This window comes from Bactrocera neohumeralis, unplaced genomic scaffold, assembly GCF_024586455.1.
Source record: "Bactrocera neohumeralis isolate Rockhampton unplaced genomic scaffold, APGP_CSIRO_Bneo_wtdbg2-racon-allhic-juicebox.fasta_v2 cluster11, whole genome shotgun sequence".
Taxonomy (NCBI): Eukaryota; Metazoa; Arthropoda; class Insecta; order Diptera; family Tephritidae; genus Bactrocera; species Bactrocera neohumeralis.
Genome location: NW_026089624.1, coordinates 1,647,142 through 1,674,403, shown reverse-complemented (window position 1 = coordinate 1,674,403; position 27,262 = coordinate 1,647,142). Strand labels below are relative to the sequence as shown.

General features: G+C 38.7%; 1 protein-coding gene and 1 pseudogene across 1 annotated transcript; both read left to right on the top strand.

Annotated features, from left to right (window-relative positions):
* LOC126765847 (uncharacterized) overlaps positions 1 to 26,062 on the top strand; it is a 28,957-nt pseudogene extending 2,895 nt beyond the window's left edge.
* LOC126765743 (uncharacterized) lies at positions 5,898 to 8,881 on the top strand. The gene is made up of 2 exons (XM_050483486.1): positions 5,898 to 6,981; positions 8,130 to 8,881. The coding sequence occupies exons 1-2, from the start codon at positions 6,684 to 6,686 to the stop codon at positions 8,486 to 8,488; spliced, it is 657 nt and encodes a 218-aa protein (XP_050339443.1). The 5' UTR covers positions 5,898 to 6,683; the 3' UTR covers positions 8,489 to 8,881.
* Positions 26,063 to 27,262: the final 1,200 nt, after the last annotated feature.

The window sequence follows — 27,262 nt, the reverse complement described above, 5'->3', positions numbered from 1 at the left end:
AGTGAACGCACAACGCCAGGAGAAGGCGAACCCGATTCCCCAATCGATGACGAAAGAGCAGACGTTCCATCGCCCGACCAAGAAGATGTTCGAATAGCAATTACCCGTCTGAAGAACAACAAAGCGGCGGGGGCCGATGAATTGCCGGCCGAGCTATTCAAACACGGCGGCGAAGAACTGATAAAGAGCATGCATCTGCTTCTTTGTAAAATATGGTCGGACGAAAGCATGCCCAACGATTGGAATTCAAGTGTGCTATGCCCAATCCACAAAAAGGGAGACCCCACAATCTGCGCCAACTACCGTGGGATAAGCCTCCTCAACATCGCGTATAAGGTTCTATCGAGCGTATTGTGTGAAAGATTAAAGCCCACCGTCAACAGACTGATTGGACCTTATCGGTGTGGCTTTTGGCCTGGAAAATCTACAACTGACCAGATATTCACCATGCGCCAAATCTTGGAAAAGAACCGAGAAAGGAGAATCGACACACACCACCTCTTCGTCGATTGCAAAGCTGCTTTCGACAGCACGAAAAGGAGCTGCCTTTATGCCGCGATGTCTGAATTTGGTATCCCCGCAAAACCAAAACTTCTGTGTAAACCGACGTTGAACAACACCAAAAGCTTCGTCAGAATCGGGAAGGACCTCTCCGAGCCGTTCGATACCAAACGAGGTTTCTTTTATAAGAGTGTACAGCTGCTGGCGTATACCGATGATATTGATATCACCGGCCTCAACACCCGCGCCGTTAGTTCTGCTTTCTCCAGGCTGGACAAGGAAGCAGAGAAAATGGGTCTGGCAGTGAACGAGGGTAAGACGAAATATCTCCTGTGATCAAACAAACAGTCGTCGCACTCGCGACTTGGCTCTCACGTCACTGTTGACAGTCATAACTTTGAAGTCGTAGATAATTTCGTCTATCTTGGAACCAGCGTAAACACCTCCAACAATGTCAGCCTGGAAATACAACGCAGGATAACTCTTGCCAACAGGTGCTACTTCGGACTAAGTAGGCAATTGAGAAGCAAAGTCCTCTCTTAACGAACAAAAACCAAACTCTATAAGTCACTCATAATTCCCGTCCTGCTATATGGTGCAGAGGCTTGGACGATGACAACAAGTGATGAGTCGACGTTGCGAGTTTTCGAGAGAAAAGTTCTGCGAAAGATTTATGGTCCTTTGCGCGTTGGCCACGGCGAATATCGCATTCGATGGAACGATGAGCTGTACGAGACATATGACGACATTGACATAGTTCAGCGAATTAAAAGACAGCGGCTCCGCTGGCTAGGTCATGTTGTCCGAATGGATGAAATCACTGCAGCTCTGAAAGTATTCGACGCAGTACCCGCCGTGGGAAACAGAGGAAGAGGAAGACCTCAACTCCGTTGAAAGGACCAGGTGGAGAAGGACCTGGCTACGCTTGGAATATCCAATTGGCGCCACGTAGCAAAAAGAAGAAACGACTGGCGCGCTGTTGTTAACTATAGTCGCGTAAGAGCTGTCTACGCCAATTAAGAAGAAGAAGAAGAAGGTAACACTAATTGTTAGTTAGAATGCCAGGGGTATTCTTTTTTCGACACAATAGAATTTTGAACAACCCGGTGTTGGACCAACCAGGATTATTTTTTTGAAGAGCCGCCTGCTAAAAACAAATTTGGCACAAAAGAACTATAAACACCGCGGTGTTGGACCTACCTGTTTTAGTTTAAGTTTGTCGTCACTGGAACAACTCCTTGCAGCTGGGCTCCTCTGTATCCTCATGACTCGTGCTGACATTGAGCCGAACCCGGACCCGGAGAAATTTTTCTGCTTCGTTTGCGCTAAAAGGCTCCATCTAAACTCCACCTCGGTCAGGTGTAACACATGCAATGGATGGCGTCATGTTAAGTGTAACTTATGAAAAATTAGATGATATTCGTGAATTTTTTAAGAGGAGTTTTCGTGTTCAGCTGTGCTTTCGTGTTCTTAGAAATTTGTTTTATTTATTTAATTCGTATAATATTTAAAACTTTGCGGTGAAATTATCTGAATTAAGTGATCCGTTAAGATAAGTATCACTATATCACAGCTGCTTGCGAGTTTCTTACTTTTGTGTGTTACAGTGCATCTCAAACTGCTCGCTACATTGGTTGTTATCTTTGATAACCAACTATTTCTATTGCATTCATTTGTTACAAATATTTTTGTCATTGCTCTTTTTACTTTACTTTACGCGCAATGGTTTGAAGGAGATTGGTCGTGAGCTTGAAACCCTTTCTGAAAAATTGAGGCATTATGAAACGTTGTTTCAATCATTTTAATGCCTAAATGTGCAGGAAGAGAACCCAAATCATCAATCTTGCATCCCCTTGTCCTCAAGGAGAGAAGGTTCCGTCTGCTCAGAACACAGAGAAAACTGTTACTGAATACGGTAAGCGAAATACCTCCAAGTCAGCTAATAAAAACTTAGTTGTAATACCGCGGAAAAAGACACTTTTTATTTAGAGACTTGCTGCGGATACCACAGTCGATGATATAGTCATCCGTACATTTAATTTCAAATACAACAAGGATATTTCCTCGTTTAAGATCGACGTATCCGCTGACAATTTTCAATTGATACTTGGCAACTCATTCTGGCCACCTGTCACACACACACTCACATACATCTTATCTGCTAATATACATCCTAAACAAAGACGAACTATGTAAACCGATAGAACTTGTTTTGACATACACTATCAGCCAAACAATAGAAATGCATTCTCGACATATAAACAACAAACATCTGGCAATGGAATAATCCACTGCGATAACCACCTCCGCATCACAGCAATAACAAACAAGTGATAGCAAAATAACAGATATCGAATTACAACAAAGTTGAAAGAAGATAACAGCAGCTGCATTCCATAAGTATAAATAGCACTAAGATTATAAAATGTAGTCAGTAAAAATTATGAATAAAAAAGGCAAGACGAAAATAAGTGTACTGCCCAAATAAATATAATTTCTTTTACTCGCGACAAATAACAGTTTGTTAACTGGGGGCTCAACCGTTCTTTTCGTTTGAACTCAACCTGCCATATCCTGACATAAAGGGATAAAACTAAAATCCACGTTCCTGAAGAAAAAAATAAGTTCCTGGAAGCAGCACCGATAAACATCAGAATCACACTGGAATCTCATAAAAAGAGACAAAAACTGTTCAATTTGCGTCGTTCCTTATTGAACACCAACTTCGATATGTATGCATAGGAGATTGCAAATCTCAGGGCTCAAATTGTTGCTTTAACTACATCTCTAACTGAGAACCAACAATGAGTGGCTACCCTGGAGAACAGTCTGCCATCAAATGTGACAATTACGGATCAGCACGAGTACTGCAAACCAAATATAATCAACGAAATGCAGATTAACCTGGATATTTTTAAAGCATTGCCAGACTTCACGGCAATATAAATCAATACAGATCCTGGAGAAAACGTGCGTGGACGCACATGGAAAACATAAAAGAATATGCCACAACCCCGACATATTATACCGCACTTTCGATATTGGATTCGAAAATTCAAGGAGAAGCAGCCGATATTTTAATCAACCACAACACGAAGTTCAACTTCTACTCAATCATAAATCGCCTCGACTACATGTATGCGGACCAGAGACCTTTTTACGTCTTACTAGACGAAATGAAAAGGATTACGCAAAACAAACTTACACTGGCGGAATTTCATTGCGAAGTCAGCAGGGCATTGAATCTTGCTCTAACAAAAATTGAAATGGGAAGCTCAGGTGACCCATTAGAAATGCAAAAGTATGCGAATCAAGAAGCCGTCAGAACGTTTATTCATGGCTTGAACAGCAAGTATACAAGCGGCACCCTCTACAGCCACAATCCAAAGGATTTAGAAACCGCCTACCCCATCGCAAGTACGATATACCACGACAACGAGAAATTGCAATTCGATTTTCCTCAGTACGATGACTACAGGAAATACAATATGCCACATCAACACGTTCAAAAGAGAAGACATCATGAAGAAATACGTGCACCCAGGCAGTAACATCAACCCTTTCAAAACAGAAGATACCGCGATGATCAGCGAAGATATAGACCAAACGTGCAAGTGCAATATACACAGAGTGCACCCACCCCACAGTGCCAAACAATGGACGTAGATTCCTCACGGCAATACAGATGACCCACCAACTTCAACGCTGCACCTTTACAAAACAACTATAACCGTCAAATGCAAGGATTACCTCCAAATAATCCAATTCGAGGAGATCCACAGAAGAGGCACCAAAATCCTTCATCTTGTAACTACATACAACGCACCAGAGAAGATGCAACGAGTAAACCAAATACATAAAGAAGAACTAGCCTCTCACACCACAACATGGCGGCGATGAATTACGATCACCTGCTACAAAACAAAGTGACGATTATGTATATAAGACAGGCTTTGTTTTTTTCAAGCGAGTGAATCAATTGCCGTGTCTTCAACGCCACTGCAGGGATACAGGCAAAGCAGTTAATATCCTCATCGACACTGGAGCAAAAAACAATTACATAAGTACCAAATGTAATATCGGTGAGTCTATTCCAATCAAACCCACAAAAGTAAAAATTCTTCATGGTTTCTCAATATCAAAATCAAAAAAAAATTATATCAGTGTTAGATAATTTCCTTACATTTTTTTCAAACTGATGCATTAGAAGAAATATAAATCTGAAATTGAAAAAATAATGCAACAAAATGAAGGTACTAACTCAATATTACCATTTACTACCACTGTACAAGCCACAATTAGGACAAAATCCGAAGATCCTATCTGGACAAAACAATATCCGTACCCTATATCTGATAATGATTTTATTAACAAAGAAATTATTAAACTTTTAGAAAGTGAAATAATCCACCCTAGTAAAAGTCAGTACAATTCACCCATTTGCACAGTTGCTAAAAAAGGTACCGACGAACAGAGGAAACCTAAACGCAGAATGATTGTAGACTTTCAAAAGCTAAACGCTCAAACTATTACAGATAGATACCCCATACCTGATGTAGCTACGACTATACAAAATCTTGGTAATGCAATTGGAATCTGGATTTCACCAGATTCTTATTAAGGAATCTGACAGAGAGAAAACAGCTTTTAGTGTAAATGGAGCCAAATATGAATTTCTTCGCATGCCTTTTGGACTGAAAAATGCTCTGTCAATTTTTCAAAGGTGTATCGATGATATCTTGAGACCATATATTGGCGAATTTGCGTATGTTTATATAGACGATGTTCTCATTTACTCTTCTTCTCCAGCAGAGCATGTCGAGCACATACGCATTATTATAAATGCACTTCATCAAGTTAACATGAAGATTTCCAATGAAAAGACTCAGTAGAATATTTGGGGCACATAATTAAATACAATAAAATCACCGTCGATCCCATAAAAAGACAAGCTATAAAAGATTTTCCCACCCCTACTTCACGCAAGGAGCTTAGATCTTTTCTAGGTCTCGCAAACAATTATCGAAAATTCATAAAAAATTTTGCAGCCATTGTTAAACCACTTACCACGTTTCTCAGAGGAGACAACGGTAAAATATCAAAAAATTAAAGCGCAAAAATTAAAATTACATTAGATGAACCTGCAATAGCAGCATTAAGTCGAACAAAAGAAGAACTTCAAGCTCAGGTTGAACTTTTCCAACCAAATTTCAGCAAACAATTACTCTACAAATGAGAAAGAGTTTCTCGCAATTGTGTGGTCCTTACAGAAACTCCGAAATTACTTATATGGCATAGCAGACTTAACTATATACACCGATTATCAATCGGTAAATACAAAATTAAAAAGATGGAAAAATTTCATCGAAGAATATGGTGCTAAAATGACAAACCTGGACATCAGAACGTTGTTGCCAATGCACTTTCCCGCCAACGAATTAATAACACATCTAATTCTAATAATTCCCAACATTCAGCACAAAGCTCTCCTATAGAAAAAATTAAACGTGTAAAGCAACCATTAAATTGCTTTAAAAATCAAATTATTATAAAACAATCAGACACAAACCCCACCCAAGTATCATCCCAAAATATCTTTTCTAACAGTAGACATACAATTTTTTTTAACACTAAAACTGAGCTATTGGACAGATTAAAAAATGTAATCAAACCACAAGTTGTAAAAGCTCTACAAATAAATGAACAAATATTATTTTTCGTTGAAAATGAAATTATCAGTGCATTTCCCAGTGTGTATTGTTCTAACTCATAAAACGGTTGAAGACATAAACGAAATCAAAAGACAAAAACAAATCATAAATGACACATATAGACGTGCACACAGAAATTACAAAAATAACGCACAGGAAATTTCGTTAAAATATTACTGGCCAAACATACGAGACGCTTGTAAAAAAGAAGTACAAGACTGTGAAATCTGTCTAACAAACAAATACGAACGCCGACCAAACAAACAACCGATTGGTGCAGCACCAACACCAAACAAAGTAGGAGAATACATACACTTAGATTTATTCTATATGAGCGATAACATACATATACATTAGCTCAACTGACAAATACCCAAATTTTGCCACTTCAGACTAATACCTTCAAGAAAAGATATATACAAGTATGTCGACGAGATACTTTCACAAATATACCCAAACGCAAAGTTTCTAATGACTGATAACCAATTATCATTTACAAGCTTATGTGCACTACAAAAGGTTACAAATAGCGCAAACCAAAACGCCAGCGTTTCATTCTACTACAAACGGGCAAGAAGAGCGTACGCACAGATATTTGAAGCCGTTCGGCAATACAATAAAACGATCCATTCTGTAACCAACGAGAAACCCGAGGACGCGTTCTTCAATCAAAAGGGGTATCCTGACATCCACGAACGTCTACAAGAAAATCAGGAACGAGTCTTACGTTATCAGAATCGTAATCGACAGCAGCTGAATTATAGACAAGGTAACGTCATATTTGTGAAGACGCACAGGCGAAATAAAAACGTGAAAAAATACGCGAAACAAATTGTTAAAGAAGACAACGGAAGAACGGTAACGACAAATAGGGGACGTGTTATTCACAAAGATAACATAAGAGTACAGGCATGTACAGAATATTTTTTTTTTCTTTAATACACTACCGCATTATGCAACAACATAATTGATTTAAAAAACAAAAAATATGTGCTTGTTGAAACTGACTAGGTTTACATTTACCAGAATAGTTCGTTTTTATATCACATTTCAAATTTGTCTAACATCCTTGCACCTTACGAAGAGATAATGAAATCTTCTTATAATTTAGAAAACCAGCCTGAAACAAAAATATTAGTAATAAAATTGAAACTTTAAAAAATCAGCTCATTCCAAATATTTAAGGGCCTAAAAGATCAATTAACTTTCTTGGTTCTGCGCTAAAATTTAGAACTGGTACATCAGATCATGACGATCTTATAGAAATCAAAACGTCAATTAATATGCTAATAGAAAATAATAATAAACAAAAAAGCATTAATCCGCAGTTTGAGAGAATACTTGAAACACTCGATCCTAAAGAAATAAATGAGAATTTAATTATAGCAGAAATTTATAATGAATTGCAAACAATTGCAAGCACTATTAATTTTGCGAAAAATAACAATTTTTACTCTGGCACACTTAATTTAAATGATGTGCATGAATTAATAAACCATGAGGAGTTGGATCTCCCCTTATTAATATATTGGAATATTCCATCCATACATCCATATTTGTTACTTAGAATAAGCTATAATTACAATTTACAAATATCCAATACTCGAAACTAAATGTAGACTATATAATGTATACCCTTTAGCACATAAACATGGTAAAATAGTTTTAGATCCTAAGATAGCAAAATGTAATAATTATCAAAGAATTTCAAAATGTAAGAATTATTTCAGTAGTTTTATTTGTAAATCAGAACCCTCTGATAATTGTACTACAAAAATTTTAAACGATAAATCATTCGCATTATTCATGAAAATAACGCACCAATTCAAATTTTAGAAAACGATCACATCTTGACAGATTATGAGCATTCTTGGAATAATATGCCTATATCTGGCCCTAAATTAATTCATTTTTCAGAATCCACAAACATAGATGGTATTACATATTACAACCATCAACAACAACTCATAGAAATCATACACAACCAGCACAGCGAAAAACTTGAAGTACTCCGCATTCTTTCCTCGAAATCAAATTACAAGTTCAGTAATATACAGGAAATTTCAACGTTTTTAATTCCTGTCGAAGAAAATTCAGTGCAGTTCACACTTATTATCATTATGGCATTTCTTACCTTCACGACTACTATTTATGGTTTAGTACACCTCTGCAAATATTGCCAAAATGTTAGAATGCTCAACAGACAACGACAAATCGACGGCTTATTTGAAATTGAACTGAACCGCCTACACCAACAGCAATTAGCAGCAAAGTAACGAGGACGCTCCATTTTAACACGGAGGAGAGTTAAGGAACATGTGTTACTTATCACATTTTTGTACCGAATACATAAATTATCAACTGGCAACCTAAACAAACAATAACAATAGTCTCGCCTAGTATCATAAATGTAACAAACAAAATGTATGTGCGAAAATGTAAACTGCACTATCAATACAACAAACCAAATGTATCTAAACAAACAATATATCTGTAAACAAACCTAAACAAATAATATAATCTGTATCTAACAAAATATCAACTAGCAAAAAGTAAACATACTAGTTAGTATAAATAGAAGTAAGATTATGAAAAATAGGCAGTAAGAAATTATGAATAAACAAGAAAAAACGTTAACTTCGGCTGCACCGAAGCTAATATACCCTTCACAGGTGCACTTCTTTTAGTTACTATGTGTTCAGTTTGTATGGAAGCTATATGCTATAGTAATCCTATCGGAACAATTTTTTCGGAGATTAAATTGTTGCCTTAGAAAATAATCTATACCAAACTTGGTGAAGATACATTGTCAAATGTGAAAGTTTTCCATACAAGAACTTGATTCCGATCGTTCAGTTTGTATGGTAGCTATATGCTATAGTTATCCGATCTGGCCAATTTCTTCGGAGATTACATTGTTGCCTTAGAAAATAATCTACACCAAATTTGGTGAAGATACATTGTCAAATGTGAAAGTTTTCCATACAAGAACTTGATCCCGATCGTTTCGGAGATTAAATTGTTGCCTTAGAAAATAATCTATACCAAATTTGGTGAAAATACATTCTCAAATGTGAAAGTTTTCCATACAAGAACTTGATTCCGATCGTTCAGTTTGTATGGTAGCTATATGCTATAGTTAACCGATCTGACCAATTGTTCCGAGATTACATTGTTGCCTTAGAAAATAATCTATACCAAATTTGGTGAAGATACATTGTCAAATGTGAAAGTTTTCCATACACGAACTTGATTACGATCGTTCAGTTTATATGGCAGCTATATGTTATAGTGGTCCGAAATCGGTTCGGTGATTAAAGTGAAAGGAATGAAATTTTGTTCAAAAATATCATGTGAGCATATACAACAACAAAAAAGGTTCAACAAAGTCATTGGAAAACAGAATGCAAAAATGCGGGGGATTTCTCAATCGATAGAAAATACGACTTCAACGGAACAAACTTTTTTAAGATTTTTTCAACTACATACTGGAAATAAACTAAGCCACCTAGTTTTGAAATAGACAACATAGGCTCGTACTCAACTTGAAAAAAATCGCAAAACATTTTTAATTCTTCTGTGTTCAGAGTGTAAATTGAAAAATGTTTGAACAATTTGAAGGCCATGATTTCAATGTTAAAAATTGCATCGAGTTTGAAACGATACAAGTCATAATGAGCAGAATTGTGCAAAATGTGAGCTGGCCAACAGCTCAGAATTGAAATCTCTTTTTAACAAAGAAAAAACATTTTGGGAACCTTCTCGATTCAATTCACCGAAGTTGACAGGGGCATTATCGGCTACAAAAGCTGTCGACCCGAGTGTCGACCCGATATTATCCATTAATTATTATAAGCCACATGCTAAAAAAAATGTTCCCTGCGTTTCATTAAAGTACCTTACATACAATGACTAATCACATGGTGTAAAGTCAGTCGTATGTTCGAAAGTTCTGATATTAGTTATATGGGGGGCAGGTCATGTTTTCACCCAATTTTATTTATTTTAGGCAAAAATGTACACTGTTATAAGTTATACACGTTTTTTAATTTTCATTGAGATGACGCAAATATTGGCCAATATATGCAGCATGAAGCCACCGGAAAGTTCGATAATCTTTATATAAAGTATATGGGGGCTTAGAGAAGTATTGCCCAATTCAACCCATTTTTAATACTAAAAGGTATTATCATAAGGGAAAGATCCTCCTTTCATTTCAATTGTATATCCCATAAATTGACCGTTATCTCTGGCTAAAATTCAACTATACATATTGAGGTACACATATTCGGTACCTAGCGGCTTGAACACTTTGTTTGGATTTGGACAATTTTCGGTCATAAGGTGGCATACTCTAAAGGAATTGTTATTGCAAAATTTTACCCCGTTATTTAATTACTTCTTGATTTATGTACTGGAAAGTGAAAGAAACAAAAGGATTTTAAAATTGTGTTATATGGAAATATTTTTGACAAATATTTTTGGAGATATTTTTGAACTGTGGCAGGAATATAATAAGAATGTTACGTACTCAATTTAGTCGAGATCAGTAGGTCAAGTTCCGAGATATGTGATTTCTCCAAAAAATGTGTGGTGCCACGCCCATCGTCCAATTTTCACAATGTCTCCTATAAAGCCTTCTCGTACCGCCTCAGGGGTAAAATTTAATGTTTCTGGCGTATGTAGTTATTGATTTATCGTGATTTTAGTTGTTTTGAACAGTACCGTAATACAGGGAGCAACTGTCGGGAGGCGTCCTTTTCTTTTGCTCTCAGTAAATTTGGTTGTTCTAGCTTTAGTGGTTTATGATATATGTACATTAAACTTATTAGAGGGCGGGGCCACGCCCACATTTCCATAATTTCTTTCCCACAAGTGCACAAGTGGATGGAGTCATGCGTAGAAGTTCACGCAAGTGAGGAAAGTTATGTGATCGCCATTCACTTGGGAGTGGCCAGAAACGATTGTTTTACATATGGCTCAAGCAGCTCATGACTTCCGGTTTTTGACCAAGTATCCTGTGGGTAGCCTGAGAACATCCGTTTAAAGGCGAGCTAAAGTGAGAAGGCGAAAGCTTCCCTACATAGGCTTGTGCGCTGGGTTTGGGACCCGCCACGTAAAAACCAACCCCAAAGAAAAATAACAACCAGCCTCGGATGAGAGGAAGAACTGATAAGGAGCCTGCAACAGCTGCTTTTTAAAATATAGTCGGATGAAAGCATACCCAAAGATTTTAATTTAAGTGTGCTCTGCCTAATCCACAATCTGCGCCAACTACCGTGGGATAAGCCTAATCAACATTGCGTATAAGGTTCTATCGAGCGTAATGTGTAAAAGATTAGAGCCCACCGTCAACAAACTGATTGGACCTTATCAATGTGGCTTTAGACCTGGAAAATCAGCAATCGACCAGATATTCACCATGCACCAAATCTTCGAAAAGACCCGTGAAAAGGGAATCGACACACTCCACCTCTTCGTCGATTTCAAAGCTGTCTTTGACAGCACAAAAAGGAGCTGCCTTTATGCCGCGATGTCTGAATTTGGTATCTTCGCATAGCTAATATGGCTGTGTAAACTGACGTGGAGCAGCACCAAAAGCCTCGTCAGGATCGGGAAGGACCTCTCCGAGCCGTTCGATACCAAACGAAGTTTCAGACAAGGCGAATTTCTTTCGTGTGACTTCTTCAACCTACTGTTGGAGAAAATAATTCGAGCTGCAGAACTAAACCGAGAAGATCGAATCTTCTATAAGAGTGTAGAGCTGCTGGCGTATGCTGATGATATTGACATCATTTGCATTAACAAATGCGCCGTTAGTTCCGCTTTCTCCAATATAAGTATCTCTTACCAACATTGCCAACACTCATTATTCTCGTCCTGCTATACGGTGAAGAGGCATGGACAATGACAACATCTGATGAAAAGTTCTGCGAAAGATTTATGGTCCTTTGCGTGTTAGCCACGGCGAATATCGCATTCGATGAAAAGATGAGCTGTGTGAGTTATACGACGACATTGACATAGTTCAGCGAATTAAAAGACAGCGGCTACGCTGGCTAGATCATGTCGTCCAAATGGACGAAAACACTCCAGCTCTGAAAGTATTCGACAGAATCCCTAATTGGCTTAGAATCCCTAATTGGCGTCACCTTGCGAAAAGAAGAAACGACTGGCGGGTAGGTGTTAACTCGGCTATAACTGCGTAAGCATTTTTTTCGCCATTAAAGAAAAAGAAGTTATGACACTTTATAATATATATTTTCGGTTAATAGCGGTTTGTGGACGTGGCAGTGGTTCGATTATGCCTATCTGCGAACTCGAAATTTTGTTTGTACGGACGGAAGGACAGACAGACAGTCACCCGGATTTCATCTCTTCTCGACATCCTGATCATTTATATATATACATAGCTGTATATCTATCTCCTTTAGTTTTAGGTGATGCATACAACTGTTAGCAGAAGAAAACTATATACTCTCTAGCAACAGGTTGCAAGGGTACAATAAAAAGATTTTACAAAATCCATAATCGTTTGATGATTTATGTAAAACTTTTCAGAATTTCTCGTCTCTTTATAAATACCCGGTGTGTTGTGACTCTGTGTTTTAAATGCTGCCGAAGGCCGCAAATGTAAAAAGTAGTAAGACACTAAACTCTGGTCGGTTGGATAGATCATCGACTAAAAATGTTATGGAGGGTATAACTCTATAGCAAATATTTTTTTTATCCTTTTCTTTTCTGTCTTTGCAGTTTCAGGACACCATAATTATTAACACATCACGCAGTTTACCATAAAAGTTATGTCTTTGAATTGATAAAAAACTAGTTTATAACTAGGTTTGTTCTAAAGAAATCTTTATTTACATATATTTTAGGTATTTAAAAATAGAAATAATTCAGCAAATCAATTTGGCATTTTAAATAAATGTAGACAATTTACTTATTACTTAATGGGAGAAAAAATTATTCACACACTTTCATTTGACAAGAAGAATTATCTATATCTATATATAGTATGTATGTATGTATATATAAACGAATTGCTATTCGTTAGTCTCGCTAAAACTCGAGAACGGCTGAACGGATTTATCTTATCTTGATCTTGAAATGTTCGTGGGGGTCTAAGGAAGGTTTAAAAGGTGAGAAACATTCTCCTTTTCTTGTAGAGTAAATTTACACTTTATTACTATTCAATAAAGTTCACCATAAATAACAATCACTCACTGTTCTCTAAAGCGGATGTCAAAGTCCGCACAAAAAGCGAAGCAATAATATTGGGCGAGAACGTGCGATGAACCGCTGCATGGTTTCTCATATGCAATCGCTCGAAAGATGTCAGATCGCAAAAAGGACAATTATTGACAATTAGCTTACGGAATCCGGTTTCGCGTGTTCGCGCGTCGAAAAATCGTCATCTTTGTTTATTTACGCGCCACAAAACAAAACAAAATATTTTTTATCTGAAAGCTTCACATTAATTAACAGACTGTATTATAACTGTGTGTGTCTTTCAATATCAAATTGAAACCTTATAAATGGCAGTTTTTCTGGGAACCTCTGTTTTAAAAATAAGCAACATCATGTGTTCTTAATAGAAAATAATAATAAAACTTCATTCGTACAAAGAAATTTTTTCATTATTACGGATTCCTTTTGTTTGTTCTTTTAATTATCGATTGAGGCAGTACAAAATTTGTCGGGTCAGCTAGAGTATCATATTTACATCACTGGCCATTAAATTACAACAGTCGTAAACTGTGGTTTGGTTATCGTTTATTCTCAATGCGCGAGTGTTTGAAAGCTCTGATCTTTATTTACCGTTGGTGCCAGGGAGTGAGTGAGTGGTGTTAAGTAAGCGAGAAATTTTATAAATTTGATTAAATACAATTTACGACGCCGAGGAAAAGACGACCAGACTTAGGTCGTCGCAGTTAATCAAAAGTGCGAGAGCTATCTCAGGTACTAGCCGCACTGATGACCAGAGAGAAACAGATCAAGAACATAGTCGTATTGCTAAGTCAGAATTGCGTTATTTATTGAGTGACGGTAAAGTAGAAAGGCTTGGAATGCAACAAGCTCATGCACATCAAACACAACAACAGCAAGCACGACATAATGAAATTGACAGAATCCGCAGTCGCAGTGCTCCTGTGATTCTTGAACGAACTGCATTTCGCTAAGTTCCGGCAATTGATTATTGTGCCGACAAATCGGTAACAATTGGAAAAAATAAAATAATATGTAAATATTTTAAGACGTTAAAATACACAGGTGAGTCTACTGGATTATGTTGTGCTTGAGGAAAAGTAAAATTGGTACAATTGGTCCCAAAACCAGATCCTAAACGCTCATTAGTTTCTTGGATTGGAAATGTTACAACATTTTTTGGCCAACATTCAGAAATATAACAGCTGTTTCCAGATGACATCATTTGGCGCTACACATATTAAATATATTAGAGAGTTTATTTTAATGAATCGAACACGGCAGACAGAATGGCACGTCCACCGTCGACAAACATTAACAAGTCTGTTCACAGTCTGTCAAACTGATGATTCTTCAGATGCTCTAGGTCGCTTCTGCACAGTAATATCTAAATCTGTCAGCGATTTCAATTTATTTTTTATGATACATTGGTTTGTATATTAGGTGACGATATATATATTATTATATTTAAAATATGAGTTTTGGATATAAAGTGGTTATATTTTACGGTTATCATGCCCTCACATTGAAACAAAATTTGAGTTTTCGTACTGTACTGTAACCTTACACTTTATTACGTAACATTATTATATAATATAATATATATATCCATATGCATGAATAAAGGAATTTTTGCGAAAAAGAGGAATTTCAGCGAATTGCTTTGTCATCACATGGCAGCGCTCCATTTCTTCGTAATTTTTGGTAAACAAATGAGGTTCAAACGAGCGTAAAATGTAATTTTTAAAATAAAGTTTTTTTAAATATAAAACCTGCTAAAAGTGTAAGATGTGGATTTATTTAAAAGATTCTAGTGTAATTTAATTAATTTTAAGAGAAAAATGTGAATAAAGTGGGTTTAACGTGGTAAAATAACTTCTTGAAAAGTTCGAATTTTGCGATTTTTTGAACTTTAAGGTCGAATATCTCGTAAACTGAGCGTTTGCGGTACCTATAACCCTACATATTTTTTAATCAGGAGGACTTCCTCTTTCCTTCAAATCGCGGCGCCAAAGAAATCGGAATTGTGCCAAAATTGGGAGCGGTAGTAGAGCAGAGCTAACTAAAACTTTCATGTGCTATACTACATGCTAAACATGCGAGAGCCTAACCTAACCTTTACCTAACAAAACTCCGAGCAGAGCAGAGCACATCACATTGTTTTACTATGGCTCTGCTACGGCTCCCGATAATTCTAGAAATTTTGCTGCTACGGAGTAGTAAATGAAAACCCTGATTTTCCCCAGTTTCTACATAAACTTCTGCTGCCCCCAGACTAGAAGAACGTTTGGGATTCCCTTTAATTTTTCTTACGATTTCCTGTTCATTTATCAATTTTGGCATATGATTTGTTTTATTTATATAAATTTAAAAATATCTTTCTTTCGTCTTCTGTAGTTTTTTCTAAATATCGATAACGCAATTCCGAATGTCGAAAATTAAATGCAAAACTATAAATTTTGAGTGAAGCTTTCATAGTGGTAACGAACACCTTTCCAAATGCTTCCGTTATTGCTTTTTCTCGGAACACTAGTATAATTTTTAATTTAATGGCTTGACTGGGAGTTGTTTGAATAATTTTGTCCCTCACATAAATGAAATAATTTGTAATTGTTGTAAATTTATTTATAAATGGAAAAGGAGTGTTCTTCAAAAACATATTTTTTAATACTTCAGACATGAGGGTAATGTCTGATACCTTCTACTAGTTTCTTGTTATGAATGTTGGCATATTACCTCCAGCCAGCCTAGTACCTATTAAGTAGTTAAATATCAATTCACCCCTTTCTTTGATATCCGTGTTGACCTACACTGTGTGATGCGCATTGGAGTCGCATCCAAGTATAATCTAGCACTTACATGCTTCGGTGTTCCGTATCAGCTCTTTCATCACCAACGATGGTTTTTTATCTTCTTCCTACGACATACAGCGTGATACTAGCCAGTCCTGAGTACTATACCTGTGTAAAATAAAAACATTACTTGTCCTCATTTTCGCAGTTGTCCTGCTTAAATTATAACCAGGTGTTCTCAATCTGCAAATACGTTCTCCATTAAGCTTTAGCACCTGAATGAGGACAATGTCAGGCTATCCTGCCGCCATGTGGTTAATTAGGGCTGGAGAAGCTTTTTTTGCTGTGATGGAGATTAATTTGAGGAAGACGCATTAATTTTTGGCTTATCTGCGTCTGCTTGAGAGTCGCTCAGAAGCTCTCTCTCAGTGTAAAGTTAAAAGAGTCTGTCTGATAACTCAGACCCTGAAAAACACTTACCTTCCTCCACTTTTTATTAGCAGTTCTATAAATTATTGTATCAACAGCTGAAGATACTGCTGCGGGGTTTTCGAATGCATTGACGAATCTCCATCCCCCAATCGGCAGATTTGTATTGCAGACTATATTGAGCTGCCCTTGCTTTTGGTCGGGATGGAATATGCTCCTTATCTACCGCTTCTGGCTTGGTAAACCTCTGGTTATTGCGGTCTTGTAAAGCTGGACTGCCTTTTTAACTGACCTCTGTCGCTTGGCTGCCACTGCTGGCCATATGCCACATATATTTAATAGCACCCAAGAGAGGTTGGTATTGTAAAAGTGTAAAAATGTAACACTGGCGTATCACTGTCCAACTGTAGATGAAATCCTATATCTCAGGAACATATATCTCAGTTGTGAAGTTACTGCGTCAGTGTTGCCTTTGATGCGAATCAAGTTCTACGCGAAAATTCGAGCAACACTAGCGTAACAAACGCATCATAAACATTTTGAATGCGCGATAATATTGAGGAGGAATTGTAAGTGCATTGTGTATTAAATATTATATGTTTGAAATAATATATTAATGAAATAATTTGGTATGAGAGCAAACCACTCCTTCATACTCCTTGAAAATTGAACAGAAACTGCGTCTCCTATACAACACAACTTTAAATATCATCTGATTAATTTACGACCAGTATACAAATCAAACACTAATGAATATATCAGGATAAAATTCCACTTCAAAGACCCAGATACCAAATATCTGGACCACAGTACATTTGGCTGATCTTACGACGCTTTTATTAGCTTCGCCTGTATGTTTACATGTGTGTACCTTTTTCACTCGTACTGAAACTGAATGGCTCTGACAAAAGAATCAACAGTTTCATAGATACTGAAAAATATATACAAGTATAATAAAAATGCTTAAAACAATTAAGGAAAGGCTAAGTTCGGGTGTAACCCAACACTTCATACGCCTGCAACTTGCCAGGATCAAAGCCAAGGAAATACTTTCAGGTGCATAAGGTTTGTAGATTATATGGAGTATAGTTTTCACCCGAATTTATCAATTTGAGGCACAAAGATGTTATTAGCAAAATACGATTTAAATTCAACTGGTTATGGGGCTAAAGAAATTATTGATTCGATTCAATCCATTTTTGACATACAGGTATAATATTTTTTGGAAAGGATTCATGGGAATTTCTACAATAATTTGTATTTGTAATAGAAACTTTGATCCACATATTCGGTATCTGCAGACTTGAAAAGTTTTCGTCTTATTTGGACAATTTTTGGTCACAAGTTTACCTGTCGAAATCGAATGATATCCCTGCCAACTCTTTTTACAACGGTTTTCTTAAAAAATACTAAAAGTGATCTAAATCACTAATGAAATGCTTGATCGTAATCGGTATCAAATTTGGACGATGGGGCCTAAAATTAGCGTGTTATTTTCTCAATATTCAAACTTCTGGTTAGCTTGTTCTTTTATTCAAATGTTGTCTCCTAACCAGAAAAAGTGGTAGCATTTATCTGCTCTTCTCAAAGCGTAAGGGTGGGAGTTGTCCAGCGGATTTTTATTTACCGTTTCTGTGATAGTTACCTTTTTTCAACAAAACTTTTGTACTATTTATTATTAATCGTTCAAATTTGCTAAGCTCAACGCTGAATAATTCGAATGGTTTTTTTTCTAGTAGGAGGAAGCATCGAAAGCCGGAGTGCGGGACTTTAATCCGCTAAACCTAACCTACTCCCACCCCATGTTTTGTTTGCATTTGTTTATTCGTGAAAACTGGAATATACATATTTACAAGGTTCAATGGAGCATTTAGGTATATAATGTTGCCTAATAATTAGGCAACATTTACATCGATAAATAAAAACGCCATAAAAATATGTGCCAAACGGTAACATTTTCCCTTGGCTGAGTTGTAAACTAATCTTACATCTTTTTTGTAAACAAATCTTACATTTTGCTGTGATAAATGAAAAGTAAAATTTCGACATTTGAAGTCCAAGAAACCAAAAAAAAAATCGCAATTGATTTTGCCTTATTTAAATTATTAAACTTTTCCGCAAAACAAATTAAATTAAAAGAAAATAATTTGCTTGCTAATAGCAATTTTAGAAAACTAGAAAAAGTGCATTAATTTTAAGATTTGTTATTAATTGAGAATTTCAGTCAACGCGCTAGGATACTACGACGCTACTTGCATGCGGTGCACAATCTTCATGCAGTGCCCAACAAAAGTATTAGGAAAATATATTTTTTTAGTAAAATGATCCCAAAATATTTTTAGTTTGCAGAATTTTTTTTGAAACTTAATTATTACTTCAAATAAATTTAGAACTCTGATTTAAAATAAAAAAAAAAAAACTTATTTTGAATGAAAATAAATTTCGGAAATTTGGTTTCTAAAAGGTTTTTTAAAACTGTCGTTATTTTTGTTGGCATTCTATGCTGTCAGTGGCAATTTATGTTCATTCTGAGTTAAAATTTTGGTAGAACCCGGTGATCTTGTCTTTGTTTGTAAAAAATAAGTTAAATTGTTTGAAACATGAGAAACAATTTTAATGTATTATTAAGAACTTAAAGAACTTAACTACGTTGCAGGAAATATCAAAATTTAATAATGGAAGCGTTTCAATAATTCATAGCAACTTGCTGAAGTTGGGGGTGCGATCAGAAGAGCCGGAAAAACTTCAAAGTCGTGATAAAACCGTTGTCGTGAGAAAAATTAAAGAAAATTCACATATTCAAAGAGTCACTCAGCATGCTGGAATACGTTTCAGCGACGAAACTGTACACTGAACACTTAGAGCAGCTGGCTATAACGGGCGAACTCCAAAATAAAGCTTATAAGTGAAAAAAAATAGAAAGAAGCGTTTGATCCGCAAAAACGTTCGTAAATCATGGTATCGGGGTTTGGTCGAATGTAATTTTAATTATGAAAAGAAGTTCAACATATTTGGATCTAAATGTGGCAACAATGTTCGGCGAGTAGTAAATTCCAAAATGTTCGGCTAACCACGGGGTGGAAATATACTGTGAAATATACTGTGAAATATGCAGCTTATCTCTGATAAAATGGATCACTAGTAATATATTCAAATATGTTGATAATTTAAAAGCGCGGATAAATTTGCTTTGTGAATTTTTCAATTTTTCAAAATTCAACAACGCGAAATTTAATTAGTTGAATATATTTACGCGAAATTAAAAATTTAAGATACTAGGTGATAACATGTTCAACATATGAAAGTGAGAAGGCGAAACATCCCCTACATAGGGTTGTGCGCTGGGTTTGGGACCCGCCACATAAAAAAACACCCCCAATGAAAGGTAGCATCCAGCCTCGGATGAGAGACCCCCCTTTTGATGGCGACCATGGCAAACGAACTAAGGACTACGAAATGTGGGCATGCACCTGGAATGTACGGTCCCTTAATTGGGAAGGTGCCGCTGCTGGTTGATGTCCTCGTGAAAATAAAGGCTGACATCACCGCCGTCCAAGAAATGCGATGGACGGGACAAGGACAGAGACGAGTTGGTCCTTGTGGCATTTACTACAGTGGCCATATAAAGGAGCGTACGTTTGGTGTTGGATTCGTGGTGGGAGAGAGACGCCGTCGCCGAGTACTATCATTCACTCCGGTGAATGAACATCTAGCCACAATCCGCATCAAAGCAAGGTTCTTCAACATATCGGTGTGACCAAAGATGCCTTCTATGAGCGCTTGGAGCGAGCATATGAGAGTTGCCCCCACCACGTTGCCAAAATCGTGCTTAGTGACTTTAACGCCAGGGTGGGCAAAGAAGGTATCTTTAGCACTACGGTCGGTAAATTCAGCCTCCACGACGAAACATCCCCAAATGGGTTGAAGCTGATCGACTTCGCCTGGGCCTAAAATATGATTATCTGTAGTACTAGATTTCAGCACAAGAAGATACATCAAGCTTCCTGGCTGTCTCCGGATCGAAAAGCCACCACCCAGATCGATCATGTTGTGATAGACGGAAGACACGTCTCCAGTGTTCTAGACGTGCTTACTCTCCGAGGTCCTAACATCGACTCGGACCACTATCTTGTTGCAGCCAAGATTCGCACCCGCCTCTGTGCATTAAAAACGCACGTCAACAAACACAAGGAAGGTTCGACGTCGAGAAGCTGCTATCACAACAGACAGCCGAACGATTTGCTACTCGGCTTACACTCCTGCTCTCTGAGAGCAATCGTCACCAACTCGGTATAAGGGAACTGTGGGACGGCATTTCAAACTCCTTACGTACAGCTGCAACCGAAACCATTAGTTTTCGGAAAGTACAAAAGAACAGCTGGTACGACGAGGAGTGCCGTGTCGCAGCGGAAAGAAAACAGACTGCCTACCTCGCAACGTTACGATCGACCACAACACGTGCGGGATGGGATAGATACCGAGAGTTGAGGAGGGAAGCGAGACGCATTTGCAGACAGAAAAAGAGAGAGGCCGAAATGCGTGAGTACGAAAAGCTTGATAAGCTGGCCGACAGGGGTAATGCTCGAAAATTCTACGAACAAATGCGGCGGCTTACAGAAGGTCTCAAAATCGGAGCATACTCTTGTAGAACCCCCAAAGGTGATCTAGTCACCGATGCCCAGAGCATACTTAAATTATGAAGGGAACACTTCTCCAGCCTGCTGAATGGCAGTGAACGCACAACGCCAGGAGATGGCGAACCCTATTTCCCAATCGATGACGATGGAGCAGACGTTCCGTTGCCCGACCATGAAGGAGTTCGAATAGCAATTACCCGCCTGAAGAACAACAAAGCGGCGGGGGCCGATGGATTACCGACCGAGCTATTCAAACACGGCGGCGAAGAACTGATAAGGAGCATGCATCAGCTTCTTTGTAAAATATGTTCGGACGAAATCATGCCCAACGATTGGAATTTAAGTGTGCTCTGTCCAATCCATAAAAAAGGAGACCCCACAGTCTGCACCAACTACCGTGGGAAAAGCCTCCTCAACATCGCATATAAGGTTCTATCGAGCGTATTGTGTGAAGATTAAAACCCACCGTCAACAAACTGATTGGACCTTAACAGTGTGGCTTTAGACCTGGCAAATCAACAACCGACCAGATATTCACCATGCGCCAAATCTTGGAAAAGACCCGTGAAAGGAGAATCGACATACTCCACCTCTTCGTCGATTGCAAAGCTGCTTTCGACAGCACAAAAAGGAGCTGCCTTTATGCCGCGATGTCTGAATTTGGTATCCCCGCAAACTAATACGGCTGTGTAAACTGACGTTGACTAACACCAAAAGCTCCGTCAGGATCGGGAAGGACCTCTCCAAACGAGGTTTCAGACAAGGCGACTCCCTATCGTGCGACTTCTTCAACCTGCTTCTGGAGAAAATAGTTAGAGCTGCAGAACTAAATAGAGAAGGTACCATCTTCTATAAGAGTGTACAGCTTCTGGCGTATGCCGATGATATTGATATCATCGGCCTCAACACCCGCGCCGTTAGTTCTGCTTTCTCCAGGCTGGACAAGGAAGCACAGAAAATGGGTTTGGCAGTGAACGAGGGCAAGACGAAATATCTCCTGTCATCAAACAAACAGCCGTCGCACTAGCGACTTGGCTCTCAAGTCACTATTGACAGTCATAACTTTGAAGTGTTAGATAATTTCGTCTATTTGGGAATCAGCATTAACACCACCAACAATGTCAGCCGGGAAATCCAACGCATGAGTGCTCTTGCCAACAGGTGCTACTTCGGACTGAGTAGGCAATTGAAAAGTAAAGTCCTCTCTCGACGAACAAAAGCCAAACTCTATAAGTTGCTCATAATTCCCGTCCTGCTATATGGTGCAGAGGCTTGAACGATGACAGCAACCGATGAATCGACGTTACGAGTTTTCGTGAGAAAGGTTCTGCGAACGGTTTATGGTCCTTTGCGCATTGGCCACGACGAATATCGCATTCGATGGAACGATGAGCTGTACGAGATATATGACGACATTGACATAGTTGACAATTATAATTAGAGTGCTAATTAAAGAAAGTGGAATTATAGCTAAAAAGAGAAATTTCAGGGGGGACCCCCTTGGGTTCGGGGTGGAAACCGAATATACCCGTAGTAAGGCATGCCTGTCGTAAGAGACGACTAATATCCTGGCTACCAGTCCAGAGCTGTATGGAAGCTCAACTGGTAGTAGCTTCGGCTACGAGGTCTGACCGGAGACTTAATTCTGGTACCACAGGGAGCAATAGCCCTTTGTGGAGATTCGTGGTGGTTGTGGTTAAAACCCAAATGCGGGAGGAACTGACCTGTCACTGTCTGTCACAGAACTGTCAGTTGAATGCGGAGTTGCAACAGAGTTATCCAACAGGCAACATAGCTCCCACTCCCACTCTGACTTGGACTCCAGAGCAAGATCGAGGAGATAGTTGCACTTATGAATCGGGAACGCATATCGATAGCTGCTGCGATGTTTTCGTAGAAACCACCTTGCAGCCACCTGCTTGGAGCGGAACCGCCTCCTACGAGCATCAAGAGGTCTTTCCTTGGCTAGGTCGACGACATCGTGTTGGTCGATCTGCCTGCTCTGTACGCATGCTGATTCGCATGCAGGGGTGCAGTTATAAGAGCCTTCGACCTTAGACTCCAAGATCTTTTCCATACTCTTTAGTAGGAAGGGAGTTAGACTAATCGGTGTAAAGGATTTAGCCAGTGAGTAGTCTTTCCTTCCCACCGTCGGTATAAAGATCACCTTTGCTGTCCTTCACCTCACTTCGTGCATTGCAGTCTGTACTCCCCCATTCAGTGTCGTGAGGGTTCACCAGGGCTACTTCCATACTTGCGAACACTATAGGATCGGTTCAATGATGAACCGGTCTTCATCTGCCCCGTCCCTCGCAATACCATCTAGGTCCTGAAGTCCCTCTAAAAGCTCTTGCGTAGAGGGTAGCACCACCTCTTGCACGGTCGGCTCCACAGCTGGGACTTCCACTGTGGCCTCCGCGTCTTCCTCGTCTTCCTTTTCCGTAGTCTTCGGCTTGTAGGGCTTCATGACTACCTGCTAAACTGATAGCTCAGACGGAAGCCCTCCTTCCGGATGAATTTTTAAGACTCGTCGTCCTCCATTCTGCTGTCGACCACTCGTCAGGCCAAGGTATTGATCCCTCTGTTATAGTTTCTGACGAGCCCCAAAGCAAACTCGTAAGGTTTTCCCTCACATATTGGGAGGAGAACTGTGTCTCAATAATTGTGTCCATAAGAACGTGTGTATTTTAATATTTGACAGATGGCACTTGCAGTCTGTCGCGCTCTATGTGTTCAGAGCGTGACAGTTCATTGTCGTACGTTCATGTCGTGTCGATCTCTATGTGTTCAGCACATAACTGTCAAATCTATTGCCATTGTCAAATCTGTATGTGGGCACATTTTGTCACAACATCCCATTGTAGATACATACAAGTACGGACGTAGGCGTTGGCGAACGTCATTTGCGCAAGGTGATAGCAGCAGCTACCGCTCGCATCATCCCAGCTGGAAGAATAGCGGAAGTCCGCCCCAATTTTCCAGCCGAAGCAGCCGTTTTAGCTAATGAGCGCGACACCTTACGCCATGCCGATTCCGGGGATCCTCGAATAAGGGATCTCAATTTGGAGATTCTGCGTATGGTAAATCAACATAAGCGGACGAAATGGATAGAGCACCTTAAGTCCTTTAACCTCTCCACCGGTGTGAGTAAGCTTTGGGCTGCTGTCAAAGCTTTGGCTAACCCGAAGAGACACGACGACCGAGTTGAGGTTCAATTCAATGGTCATGTCTCTTCGGACCCGAAGAAGTGCGTGAGCTACTTTAGCCGGCAGTTTACACTGCACCCTTCGTTAGACAAAGCCAAGAGATGTGTTAACCGACGGCTGCGCAAAATGCCAAACGAAGGCGCGCTATTTACTTTCACCGATGAGGAGGTTCAGAGTGTAATCAACAAAGCTAAATCTTCCAAATCCATTGGCCCTGATGGAATCAACATGCTAATGTTAAAGCATCTTGGCTCGACGGAAGTAGGCTACCTCACCAAGGTCCTCAAGGTTTGTCGCTGACCACTCTTCAAATACCCGATGTGTGGAAAGTCGGAAGAGTGGTCCCACTACTCCAACCTGGGAAACCCGCCAACAAAGGGGAATCTTATCGACCGATAACTCTCCTCTCCCCAGTAGTGAAGACACTTGAGGCCTTGCTGCTACCACAGCACTTAGCGTCATAAACGCTCAGATAGTTAGAGGCCTCAACCAGAAGCCACTCTGCGAGAGAACGATCCTCGTAGCGTTGGACTTGCCAAAAGCTTTCGACACAGTCCACCACACAACGCTATTGCAGGACATAGAAAAAACCACGCTTCCTCCAGGGTTAAAGAGGTGGACCATGAACTGCCTGAACGGTCGTCAATCATCCGTACTATTTCGAGGTGAAACATCCAAACTGAAAAGAATTATACAGGGGGTTCCGCAGGGTGGTGTCCTCTCCCTGCTACTGTTTAATTTTTACATCTCGAAACTCTCGAAGCCACCAGCGGGGGTTTCCATAACCTCGTACGCAGATGATTCTACGATATTGACGACGGGCAATTTAATCGATGGCATGTGTTCGAAGGTAAACAGCTACCTCTCCGGTCCTCAACTACGCAACACCTATATGGTCGCCTGGATGCATTGGTACGCAGATGAGGAAACTCCAGACCTGCCAGAATACTGCACTCCGTGCCACGACGGGATGCCTTTTGATGGCTCCTATCGAACACCTACACAGAGAGACGCTTATGCTCCCGGTTAAGGAAAGGTTATGAAAGAAAAAGTTACTATAAATCGAGAAATTACAAAATTAATTTAGCGACATTTTGAACTTTAAATGCATAATTCTCTAAAACTAAGTTTGCGGCGGCTATAATTATATATTTTCTTGTATATTTACCAGGTGTCGGTCAGGTGTCGGTCCGACCAGGGTTATTTTTTTGAAGTTCGCCAACGCAGAAACGATTTTTATGCGGAAAACTAAAAATGTGTTCTTTATTTCCAGTCTTGTGGGTATTATTTAGGCTGGGATTTAGAATAGCATCCCGCGATTTCGGGGTTAAAATGGGTATGTGCGGATAGAGGAGGTCCTCCATATCAAGAAAGTATATATGTATATACAGTTGTCCACAAAAAAACAGGAGTGACCACGTGAGAAAAACAAATTGTTAATTTTCATTAACAAAAATGTTTTTTTGTTTCAAAATTTTTGCACAATGTAATTTGCTAAAGATCTATTAATATTTCCAGATTTCATCTATTTCAATTAAATATAAACAAAATTTTATATCGCAGTTTATATCAAGTAAATTAAAAAATTTGTTCCACAAAAAAATAGGAGTATTTTATGTAATACCAGACCGTTCTATAATTTTAATAAATAATGCTTCCAAAGTTTCAGTTTAAAATAATTAATATTTCGTTGAATAACCTCGATTTTTTTAGCCCAGCATTTATTGGTATTCCTTTCCAAGCCTCTTTCCCTACTTGCCATAAATCTTTCGAAGTGGTTGGTTTCTCTTCAGCTACTTCTTGATAGCTGTCCACAAGTTTTCAATGGAGTTGAGGTCAGGAGACTGAGCAGGTTACCATATAACCTCAACTCCGTTGGCCCCAAACCATTTTTTTGCGCACTTGCTTGTATGTTTAGGGTCATTATCCTGTTGATGTACCCATATCCCTTTGGTCCATGATGCCTTCAATTAAGTGAATTGGGCCAACACCACAATGTGAAAAACGACCACATACCATGATTTGGCATCGTTATGTATAGCGGTTTTTATGGTAAACCGGGGATTATATTCTGAGTTAGTAGGACCTCGGTCAAAGTTCCTAGAGCCTGTACTACCAAATAACTTTGGATTTGTCTGACCACAATATGTTTCGCCATTTAGACGCGGGTTAGGAGCCATGCTCTTTTGCAAATTGTATGTGGGCTTCCTTGTGCTTCTTTTTAATGTGGGTCTTTTTCTTGGCCTTCAGGAAAATAATTTGTTCTGCCCGAAATGCCTAAGAACAGTTTCAGTATTAACTGACAAATTTAGTTCGTCATGGATGCTCTTGGCTGAAGCAAAAGGATTAATTTTGCAGTTGCGTACTACATTGTAATCGTCGGCAGTTTCATTTTTGTTTCTATATTTTAAGGAATTTGCTATCATTTGAGGAGAGCATTTTACGATTTCTTGGATTTCTTTATAAGTTTTACTTAGTTTTCTGAATTTTTTTTGTTGTTTTCCGCTTTTCCTCTGTACAATGATTTCCTCTACCCACTGGAGAAAAACCTAATGAATAATTAAAATAATAACTAATTCAAATTGCTGCTAAATTATGGAACCATACCTACTTTTTTAATTTAGTGAAAATTTTTTATGTTAAGGACTATTTTGAAAACGAATTGTCTAACACTCCTATTATTTTGTGGAAAGCAATAACAAGTGTCTCCGAGAACTAGCAAAGCAGAAGTAGAATAGCAATAATCACAATAAAAATTTGTTTTGTATTTTAATGCG

Coding starts and splice junctions, on each gene's coding strand:
- LOC126765743 (XM_050483486.1), top strand. CDS start 6,684: ATGACTGATAACCAATTATCATTTACAAGCTTATGTGCACTACAAAAG. Junction 6,982..8,129: donor GCAGCTGAATTATAGACAAG/GTAACGTCATAT, acceptor TTCATTTTTCAG/AATCCACAAACATAGATGGT.